The 12,358-nt window shown below is 34.8% G+C and overlaps 1 protein-coding gene across 1 annotated transcript in view; it reads right to left on the bottom strand.

Annotated features, from left to right (window-relative positions):
- Nucleotides 1–10,872, bottom strand: part of LOC124358109 (ATP-binding cassette sub-family G member 4-like) — a 51,965-nt gene extending 41,093 nt beyond the window's left edge. The window contains exons 1-2 of the mRNA XM_046810403.1: nt 10,727–10,872; nt 3,178–3,248 (exon numbers count right to left, since the gene is read on the bottom strand). Of these exons, the coding sequence (XP_046666359.1) occupies nt 3,178–3,248; nt 10,727–10,770 (115 nt within the window). The 5' untranslated portion in view covers nt 10,771–10,872. The remainder of the gene's footprint in view (nt 1–3,177; nt 3,249–10,726) is intronic.
- Nucleotides 10,873–12,358: the final 1,486 nt, after the last annotated feature.

Genomic DNA, 12,358 nt, shown 5'->3' with positions numbered 1-12,358 from the left:
CCGTATGCTCCGACATTGAATCAGTATCTAACATATTTGCAGTTTTGCGTCAGCCAATAGCAAACAAAATTAACAAATGGAGAAAGAGTTCTTAAAATTGTGGAAAAAAAGGGATCCTGAAATGAGCTGGTGCAACTATCATCACGTGTTTTCCGTCTTATTGCAGATATTACCAATTTGGGGAACTCTCAGTTGAAGTTACCCAGCAAATTCTTCGGCTTTCTGGTTTCCAATCAATCTCCGTTGGTGGTGGCAAAATGCACATTGTTTCTATTTTGTCCTTGACAACACTTATCAAAATGTCTGGGAAAAAATTTTGATTGGAAAGAGCCAATTATCGGTATAATCCTCCCGTAGCCAGAAACCTGAAAAAAATAAAATTGTATTAAATTTTTATAAAAGAGTAACAACCGCAGATGTCGACATCCTCGTCCATTACCAAGAAAAAGCAATACACTTTGCCCAAACATTTCCTTTCCCGAGTCCCATATCAATTAAAAATGTACATTTCTTTCAAAAAGATGAAGAATAACGAATGGGAGTGAGTTTAAATCGCGCGTTACGCTGAGTAAAATGACAAATCCCTAGGAAATAAAAAAAAAAAAAAACCCCCCCCAGTTGCGGTCTTGCGCAGATATTATAGTGCGCTTCAACTAAAACACTCTGCGCACATGGGCCTTAATTAGCGTGCACGGACCCCCCCGGAGCGAAAGCCCAGGGTCGCGGAGCTAGGAAAACCGTAGCTTAAGTAATTCATACAACCTGATATAGTATGCCCGGTGTAAATGATCTGGGGTAGCATGTTAGGGAAGTTTTAAATGCATTTATATGGAGATTCTCCCCTCTTTAGATTTGGATGGTTAATTTTAATTATAGATTTTGAGAGAGCTGAATATTATAAGGGGACCATGCTAATATAGTTTTAATCGGTGTATGGAGTATTGTGAGGGTTGATTTCTGATGTTTTAATGTTGCTGCAATACTTAATGTTTTGTTGAAAAGAGTTTGTTATTAGTTTTTTATTAGCAAAATAGGGGCTCATTTCATTAAATAACATCGTAATCAAACATAGTAAGACTTGCTTAAGGTAACCTTATAAATAATACTTAATCGTATTGGCATTTTACTTTACAGACATGAGTGCTGACAAAGTTATATCAAATTTGCAATGAGTTTTTTAGGTGTACTGACACAAACGTTATAGTAAAAACTGATAAATCAATGCACTGAATGGCATGTATGTGGTTATTATTTTGTCAGAACTCTAAAAAAGTTTACTTCTCGAAACACCCTTTAAGTACTACAGTGTGAGTCAGATCCCTTGTCAACCCCTCGTCAAAAGAAACCCGTGTGGTTTCCAGGCCGGGAATGTGGACCCAGTGTCCGCTACGAAGTAGATAAGAAATGGCCCCACAGTTTTACAACGTGGACTCACCATCTATTTACCGAAAAACCATACCTTTATTGATACCTTTTCTCTATATTCCTTTTTGGTATACAATTTATGATTATCTGTTTATGTTATGTTACAACCTGTTTCAATACGAGTGAAATAATTTTATAGCATTTTAACACAAGATAATCCGATATAATCTTTAACACTCAATGTATTTATTTAACTAACATATCGGTTACCCAGCAGGGATTATTTCTGGCTGGTTTATACTTTCCAGTTGAACCTACCACTGGGCACAGCAAAAACCGATGTGTCACTTAAATCTGGGAAACCTATGGATGTCCAGGAGCAGCACATCACTAACCGCAAATGTCTAGATTCTGGGGTGCAAGGGTAGTTCGATAGATCTGGTCATCTACGGGAGATGACTGTTGGAGTTCGGTGGGGTTTCGTTCCCTAACTATCACAGGTTTTTGCTAGCCTCGACAAGGGTGTGCCACCCGCTGCCTGCTTTGACTGGAGATGCTGGTTCAGAGCTGGCCTCCCCTTCTTCCGAGGGGACATGACTTTGAGATTAGTGCCCTAATTCTTCCTCATGGATCGCGATATGAGGCGGCCCCTACCCCTTTACCTTACCCATCCTGAATATCCTGTCACTCCGGAAGCAGCGCTAAGGTTCTTACAGGGCTAAGTGCAATTTATAAACTTCTTGTTCTAAGAGAACAATATGTATATATATATATATATATATATATATATATATATATATCTTCAATAAGAATAGAAAAGAATAGAAGAAAAGAACATAAAAATTCTCTATATTTCGTCTTAAGACATTTTCAAGAGATATACAGTAGGTAAATGAGCAAATATATCAACAAAAAATAATAAACAAAAGAAACATCATATGTTAATAAAACTAATTTTGAATTACGTACAAAGAGTAAATAATTTTGCTTATTACAAGGAATATAAAGTTATAAATTAAAATTGTAGTTAAATGTGTAATGTTATAAATTAAAATTGTAACGTGTAATTTATACATACTGCTATCCGTATCTTAAATTTAGACCATCCGGATGTTTAGTTTGTAGCACCCTCTGATGAGCTATTTCTAAATAATTTATTTTAAGTTTATGGGGGTTCTGAATTTTGTTAATACTTTTTAGAGAAAAGCATTCATCGAATTTTTTGTTATGCTCCATTGCGTGGGCCGAAATAGGATTTGATTTAATTTCAAGATTTGTATCGCTGCGATTTTTGTTCATTCTAATGTGCAATGGAGTTATGGTCTGACCAATGTAGTCCTTCGGACAGTCTTTACATGACAATTGGTAAATAACATTGCTGGATTCACAAGTCATTTTACCAATTATCGGATAATTCCTTTTAGTTGTGCTGCTACAGAAATGTTTTGAACTTATTATTAAATTACATGTTTTGCAGCGAGGCTTAAAATATGTATATATATATATATATATATATATATATATATATATATATATATACATTAAATTGTATAAATGGCAATATCCTTATTTAATTTCATTAAACTTTGAATCAATAAAAAATTACTTGCTCCGCCGGGAGTCGAACCCGGATCTCTCACTTGCCGGGTGAATGTGCTACCATTACACCACAGAGCGCTTACTTTTTCCGATTTAATTATTTTGTATTTGGCCGTATCTGTCACATATGCGTTTAAATAAGCAAACTATATCGGTCGTTTATAATGGTAACGACGGATACATAAATAATAACCAACGACACAAATTACTCACCGGGAGGGCTGTAGCAAAGATCTCGAAACTCCAACACTACATGTGTTGGCTGTGTCGCCTCCATGTCTGACCTACAAAACACAAAACACTGTTTAAACTCGTATTTCATCACATTTGTGTTGAGAAATCTAACATTGCTTATGTTTAAACGATATGGCACGATACAACCGACATCTACTTATCGGAGTAACTGATGCGTATTCAAATCCTGTCTGTTATCGTAGCATGTTATATCAGTACTGTCAACCTTCTACTGAATGAACAATTTTCCTTATGCAATTTTACAAATTCCTCGTACAGGTTAGGTACATGGCACGTGAAGGATAACACAACATTATTAAATGATTGATGGTAGAACTTTATACAACTCAAATCAGCGTCCAGATGATTCAGTAGTTGGAGAAAACATTTTTTTCCAAAATTATAAAAAAACAGACTGAAGTTTTATAAATCCTAACAAAGTATGTAACTTTCAATATTTATACAATAATGCATATACTTCAAATATTTATTGAAGTATTATTGTAAAGAACTCTACTTCGTTTTAGGTAAATATAGACAAAATTAATTCTGTAAAACAAAAGATTAAATAGAGATGCAACGAAGTTTGCTTATTTTACATTTTTTATCATACTACTTTGACAGTAATAATAAATTTAGCCTATATTATACTACATGCTTAAACTATTTTATCAATTACCCCGTTGTTATTAATACCTAATTGTTTGCTGGACCCGATAAGCTAAGTTTTGTGATAGCAAAATATAACAAATAAGCTGTAAAATTACATGTTTTCTAAACTCGTAGACTAAAATATTTGTACAATATTTTTGCTTGAATTGTAGGAATCTCCGAGAATTTTGGAACTATTTTAAATTGTTTAAATGTACTAGAGGCTACGGTGTTCGTAGTCGGAATTATGGGAATCCCCAAAATGTTGCAAGTATCTTAAATTTTGCAGATGGTACTAGAGGACACGGTTATCGTAGTTGGAATTGTGGGAAACCCCAAAAATGTTGGAAGCATCTTAAATTTTTGCAGATGGTACTAGAGGATACGTTTATCGTATTTGGAATTGTGGAAAACTCCAAAAATGTTGGAAGCATCTTAAATTTTGCAGATGGTACTAGAAGATACGGTTATCGTAGTTGGAATTGTGGGAATCCCCAAAAATGTTGAAAGTATCTTAAATTTTGCAGATGGTACTAGAGGACACGGTTATCGTAGTTGGAATTGTGGGAAACCCCAAAAATTTTGGAAGCATCTTAAATGTTTCAGATGATCTAAATGTTACGGTCTTCATAGTCGGAATCGTAGGATCTCCGAAAGAGTATTTCAAATTTGTCAAATAACCTATTAAGCAATAATTGTTCCAAAAATATCGCAAACTGGAATTTGTAATAGTCAATAATCAAGCTCTGCAAATACATGGTTACTTATATAGCTAGTGTCTTTTAAATTATTTTTTTTCTATTCACACTATATCACAAATCAACAGCCAAACATTCAATTATCATGCATAACAACTTATTTATTCGCCAAATTTCCCACCTCAAGCGTACGATTTAATCTCGTGTTTGGCTGGTATCCCAGTTGTATGCCAAAAAATAGTTTACGTTGTAAAATGACTGAGTCACTACAAATCATTGTAAACACGTTTTAAGCGCCTTCGGTGTTGCGGCTTTGTTTATCCAGTTAGGCAATTTGTTGATGTTGACACCTGCCTGTGAGGGCAAGCGTTCATAACCCACCGTCCTGTGGCTCCCAGTTTGGTGAGCCACTCTTCTTTTAGTCTAATATAAATTTATGTCTCGACACTGATTAGGCATGCAATGCAGAGTTGTTTCCAAAATATAGAGATGCAGTTTAGAAAGTTACTCTATAAGACTTTCTTAAATTCAAATTAACGATTATATGAATTGCTCGTTTTTCAACCTTTCGTCATCTGGGTACTCGCACAAGGACCCCAAAAAACGACGAGGTGTTTTGTAAATCAATAAAGAAGATAAGGAGGTCAATCAGTCCAAAACACGCCATCGTCAAAACCTGAGTAGAGCAGTACTTGGCTAACGACCTCAAAACGTAAATTCCTGACATGCTTGCGTCACTTAAGGTTGTTTGTAGTCCCTCGAAACCAACATGCCTTTCGTATTAAAGTTATTGTTGGTCTTTTCCGGAAATACTTTGAGTTTTTTGTAAGACATGACCTATTAAGATGAAAACTCAAAACCTCGGTATATCGTCTTAATTGGTATTCTTCAAATTGCATTATATTTCTAAAATTCCATTTTCTTTGGAAAGATAAGATTTGAGAATAGCAATTTGTATCGTTTTAATTTGAGGATCTCTCTGCTCGTTGAGGCTAACAGATTTTTAGCAAACGACTTATTAAGGCATTTTGTTTTGTGGTTGTTCATTTTGCAATCTTTGAGGTAGGTAACTGAACCTAAACACGTAACCCTAAAATCCAGTATTCCTAGGGATATCTGAAACAGCTGTTTACAAATTAGTAAATATTTCTCTCGCCTACGGTTTCAAAACGAAAACAAGCAATGGTGTTTGGTTATATTTAATAGTTAAGTTACAGTGTTATCTGTCACACCGGTTTTCATAGGTACAAACACGACACACTGAGGCGTCTGAGTGTGACCTCGGCCTCAGCGATACGCTGTTCAACTTTCTCCTCACTCGATTTCAATACAGAGCCTTCGTGCGTTTATTTTTAGCACCAACACAAGTATGAGCTATTTTATAGGTGCATTATTATATAACAGATCTAATGCCTTTGAATTGAAGACGACTATTGACAAAGTGGAGGATCCCTTAAAGTTAAGCTACTTTAACAATCTCAGTTACTCTTTATTATTGTAATTGCATGTGAGTGAGTGCAATCTAAAATGAAAAGTGATCTGCCAAAATCAACGTTATTGGATTATTTGAAGGTTCGATTCTGATAACATATAGCGTGAAGGAGACCACTATTTCGGTATGTACACTTGTATAGGTCATACATATAACTGTAACACTATTTCTTTCTCCATCCCCACTAAATTAACTAAATGAGCTCAATATAATGATTTTCAACTTTGAAACTAATTTTGAAACAATGAAATATAAACATGGGTTAAGATACGTCATTTTAAGGCTACATTACTTAAATTACACTAAACATTTTGGTGAAAATAAGTTAATTATCGTATTAACAGAGTGTCTCAAAATATCTTTAAACAAATTATTTTGTTATTCTGATTTATTACACTTTTTATTGCAAAAGAAGGTCATGTACATTATAAACGTCTTCATTTATTTTTGTTTTTATAAACTACCAGTTTCGGGATTACGGGATTTACAACTAATAAACATCAAAGTTTCCGTAAAAATTGTAAAATGGAGTACAACACACACACATAACGAGGAAATAAACACTAACAAGTTTTAAATTAACGGAAACTATTTAAATAGGACGCGAAGCTATGGAGAGGTGGACGTACAGCTGACTCGTATCATACAGCACATGGCCACACGTACACTGAGTACATACAGCACACAGTCAAGTAACACGTACACTGAGTACACACAGCACATAGTCAAGTAACACGTACACTGAGTACGTACAGCACATAGTCAAGTAACACGTACACTGAGTACGTACAGCACATAGTCAAGTAACACGTACACTGAGTACATACAGCACATAGTCAAGTAACACGTACACTGAGTACATACAGCACATAGTCAAGTAACACGTACACTGAGTACATACAGCACATAGTCAAGTAACACGTACACTGAGTACATACAGCACATAGTCAAGTAACACGTACACTGAGTACATACAGCACATAGTCAAGTAACACGTACACTGAGTACATACAGCACATAGTCAAGTAACACGTACACTGAGTACATACAGCACATAGTCAAGTAACACGTACACTGAGTACATACAGCACGTAGTCAAGTAACACGTACACTGAGTACATACAGCACGTAGTCAAGTAACACGTACACTGAGTACATACAGCACGTAGTCAAGTAACACGTACACTGAGTACATACAGCACGTAGTCAAGTAACACGTACACTGAGTACATACAGCACATAGTCAAGTAACACGTACACTGAGTACATACAGCACATAGTCAAGTAACACGTACACTGAGTACATACAGCACATAGTCAAGTAACACGTACACTGAGTACATACAGCACATAGTCAAGTAACACGTACACTGAGTACATACAGCACACAGTCAAGTAACACGTACACTGAGTACATACAGCACATAGTCAAGTAACACGTACACTGAGTACATACAGCACATAGTCAAGTAACACGTACACTGAGTACATACAGCACATAGTCAAGTAACACGTACACTGAGTACATACAGCACATAGTCAAGTAACACGTACACTGAGTACATACAGCACATAGTCAAGTAACACGTACACTGAGTACATACAGCACATAGTCAAGTAACACGTACACTGAGTACATACAGCACATAGTCAAGTAACACGTACACTGAGTACATACAGCACATAGTCAAGTAACACGTACACTGAGTACATACAGCACGTAGTCAAGTAACACGTACACTGAGTACATACAGCACATAGTCAAGTAACACGCACACTGAGTACATACAGCACATAGTCAAGTAACACGTACACTGAGTACATACAGCACGTAGTCAAGTAACACGTACACTGAGTACATACAGCACATAGTCAAGTAACACGTACACTGAGAACATACAGCACACTGTCTAGTAACACGTACACTGAGTACATACAGCACACTGTCAAGTAACACGTACACTGAGTACATACAGCACATAGTCCAAGTAACACGTACACTGAGCACATAGTCAAGTAACATGTACACTGCATAGCCTCTGCAACCTGTCCTTGAAGGTGTTTGCTATCACTTCTGCTTGCTCCTCTCTTTGTTTTCATAATCCTGTTGACCAATACGTTTCTCACCATGAGTGAGTTTACTTTTCAGCAGGAGTTGTACCTAACCTTTCATCTGACAAGTATGAGTTGCTTACCCTGCCTTAAATTAATGGTAGGGTGTAAAATAATGTGCCTGAAAGGAGGGGCTTGCTAGATGCTAATAGTATTGGGCGAATGTTTCCCAAAACTTGTCCCTGAATGACGAACGATATCCAGGGTGGCCTAAGTTGTGACAGTTAGCAAGGGCATGTCCAACATAACAATAATAAGGGTAAATACTCGCCAGTCTTGCAAGAGTATCCTTCAGATTCCTTTTATAGATAGCGGGTGAGTAGTTTTTAAAAATAAATAGCGGGAAATACTCGCTTTGCTTGGAAGAGCACCATTCAGTTTCGCTTTATAGATAGCAACTACCGCTTTATAGATAAAAACAATACCGCGAAATACGTTAGGTTTAAAAGTATCATTCGAATTTGTTGTATTGATAGCAGCTGAGTAGATTTGAAAACAATAGCAGGAAATACTCGCTAGGCTTAAAACTACCATTCAGATTCGTTATATAGATAGCAGCTGAGTAGATTTGAAAACAGTAGTGAGTTCTTTTAAAGGTTTTACCACATAACCTACTTAAATTTATACTTGTTTCAAATAAGTGGGGATAGAGAAAAAGTGTTAAAGTTAGTGTACTTCCGTAGAGGTGTTTTTCCTCTACCTGCATAAAACATTCATCTATTCATGTTTTAAAAATATAACTATACATTTCATCTGCTATTAAATGAAAATGTTATAACTATTTAAAAACTATAAATCTGTATTCGTATGTCTAAATTACACAATTACTTTTTTAAACTTAGTAAATAAAGGTTAACTTTTTGTAACCTATCATTTAAATGTGTTGAGATTAAATGAGATTGAGATTAAATTATGCTATCCACGAACCATCGTTGAGAAATATACGCTACTAATGTAAACAGGGATAAAACGATTCAATTTCAATTATCATACAAACAAGGTGTAGAGTATCATTCAAAATAAATGTTTGTAAACAAGTGATGACAAAACACTCCTTGTGCAACGAAGTTGTCGTTTAATTGACATTGGCTCAAGGTTAGCTTTTAACTAACGAAGGTAGCCATCACTAAATTCTATTCTTATTTCAATGCGCCGGAGCTATATTACATTTTACAATTAGATTTGATGTAATAAGTTGTGTATACATTTGTTCCAAATTCATCAATTCTTTACTAGTTGTTTGGAACTTTAGAATAGTTTTCCCCATCCCCAATATCTTCAACATATATACAAACAAGATATATAATATTTATAAGAAAAATTATATAATAAATGACTTAATATAATGGAAATATTAGTATATACAAAGGCCTACTGTAATTCGTACGTCAATTTTAAAATAAACCAAATAGGTAAAACATTTTATTAGATAAGCCAATTTTGAGTACTTTACGCGCAAAGTTTTTTGTCAAATATGATTTAATTGCAACTTTTAAATAGTATTCTTAATGCATTCCATGAGTTAATTTCGTTATAGGTGTCATCATTCTTTGCCTTAACAGACTTAAATTACTGGTCTAAAAGGGTGAGATGCACTTTTTGGGCAAACTAATGATAATTTGTAACCACATAACAAGATTTCTTTTCTTGTTTTATCCTCATTAGATATATATATATATATATATATATATATATATATATATATATATATATATATATATATATATATATATATATATATATATATATAATTATATATATATAAGTGGGGATAGAGAAAAAGTGTTAAAGTTAGTGTACTTCCGTAGAGGTGTTCTTCCTCTACCTGCATAAAACATATATATATATATATATATATATATATACATATGATCCCAAATTCCACTACAAATTACACAGCAGGGCTGTTATATTTCGTATATTCATATATTCACTGTTTATAACTCACAAATTCAATAATACTCTTCGTTGTACAGCTAACTTTACATATATTTGCATGTTGAAGTTGTTACTAGGCTATGATAGTGTTATTGTTTATAGTGTTATGTATGTAGTGTTATTGTTAGGTGTAACCCATCTAGGAATATAAACATTTATCAAGCCCCATTCGAATAACATTAAAGATCCAACAGCCAGTTAAAGTCCATGAAATCTTAATGTTTAAATTGTTTTGAAATAACAAAAGCCACCTTCACATTGAGCTTTTTAAATGAACCCAAAAATATTTAAATCTGTCATGAAAACCCCCTTAATAAGTAATAGATACACTGTGTAAATACCGCCAAACTGATTTCTTCGCATCACGATTGTTGATATTTACTGTTTTTGGGCATTCCAGGAAATGTACGATTATGCTTTTTATGATTAAAGTTTATAATGTACTGCTAATTTGACTACCGGGCTGAATTGGAGAAGGAACACACTCAAAACTAGATATAGTATATGTAAGTTACAGGTAGTGACAGTGCAAAGCTGTTATGTCCAAGTAGCAAAACTGTAGAAGTCCAAAACCAGAACAAAAACATTGCACTGAAAGCGGAACGTAAACTAGCAAAATGTTGGAGAGAGTGCTTACCGTGAACTGGTAGACAAGCGCATATACCTGTAAGCACGCTTCATCTTGCTGGCACAGACAACTCTGGCCAGTGGTTACACACGCGCTCTGAGCTAGTCATGAAGGTCACACCGCTCAGGTCCGCCGCCGGGACATGACTGGAATATAAGCCTGCCTTGAAAACCGGAAAGCCGCGATAACGTCTTCACTTCCGGGCAGAAAAACTCGAGATAGGGTGATATGTCGCTAACACCTCACAAGGGGTACATGGTTGTATTACAATTATATTATAGGTCAGATTCCGTTATATGCCCCCAACGCTTAAACTTTTTTCAATGAACTTAGAACGTTATAAAACGATGTAGTTGAGTAACAGAACTAACCTTCCATCAATCAACAAGCATTTCCAGATATTGCGATCGGTATTGTTGTCGCTGTTATCTTATCTTTCTCGAGAATCTCGATTACGGCAGGCCGCGCGGCATGACATGATTATTTAAGTTTTTTACACGGTACTTAATTGCCTTTCCATTACAATTCAATTTATATTTCTGATCAGCCCCTCTAGAATTTGATATTTTACTGATAGGTACTATCTCGAGGGATGTTTTTCATTTCGTTCGATGGCCGGAGGCATTCGCAGGTTTTGTGTGTAAAGAGAGTTTAGTTTTTGTTTGGTAATGTTGTTTTTGTTGAATTTTTGTGTTTGGAGAAATGTAGGGATGTGGTCGATATAATACGTAAGTACTCTTTTTTCTTAGCTAGTAACCAATTGTAATTCATTATAATCATCCGTAAATGAAAAATTAGCGTTGGGGGCATAATGTTAGTTCTGTTACTCAACTACATCGTTTTATAACGTTCTAAGTTCATTGAAAAAAGTTTAAGCGTTGGGGGCATATAACGGAATCTGATGATATTATATTGATGATTATTGTCCTGGACTGCCATCTTCCCATGAATTATTACAAAAATGTTTAAATTGAATGGTGTTAATGTCTAAAAGGAGGGCTTATGGACATTTTTGTGCACTATGTTCTTCATTCAATTATTTCGTTACGTTCCACGTTTACAATTTATTACTGACAATGGTTAATCTAAAAGAACAAAATGATTGCGGACATTTGCATTCGCGATATGTTACAAGAATAGGACACCCGTATATTCTTTGAATATATCGGTGGAAAATCCTATTATCCTTTGCGTTTGTATGAAGAACCTGCTGTAAATGTTTAGTTGGAATATTTATTTACAATTTTATTTAATGGATCACTGGACACTGATTGCTATTTCAACGAGTTGAATTAATTGGTTCACTTAACTTATCACATCTACATGTTGAGACAATTTATAAATAATTGGCATTTTATATATTTCTTTATCACATTCTTATTTAAATACACCCAGTCTTTATGTAAATAACTGTCACAAATGCTCACTGAATCCACATATAAAGAACGAATTGATTATGAATGTTGCTAATTTGAATTAAAAGTTGCCGTTTTTCAACTTCAACTTAAGATCAGGTGAAAAACTCATACCATGGGTGTATAGTACAGTTTCATAATCGGCAAAATAAATTATATTTCTACTTTAATTCTGTGATATTTTAATTTTAATAATCTCATTCCTGAGGCTGTGCAAGAATACTGC

Source organism: Homalodisca vitripennis, chromosome 3 (genome assembly GCF_021130785.1).
Source record: "Homalodisca vitripennis isolate AUS2020 chromosome 3, UT_GWSS_2.1, whole genome shotgun sequence".
NCBI lineage: Eukaryota > Metazoa > Arthropoda > Insecta > Hemiptera > Cicadellidae > Homalodisca > Homalodisca vitripennis.
The sequence above is the reverse complement of the archived record's forward strand: the minus strand, read 5'-3'. Positions and strand labels throughout refer to the sequence as shown.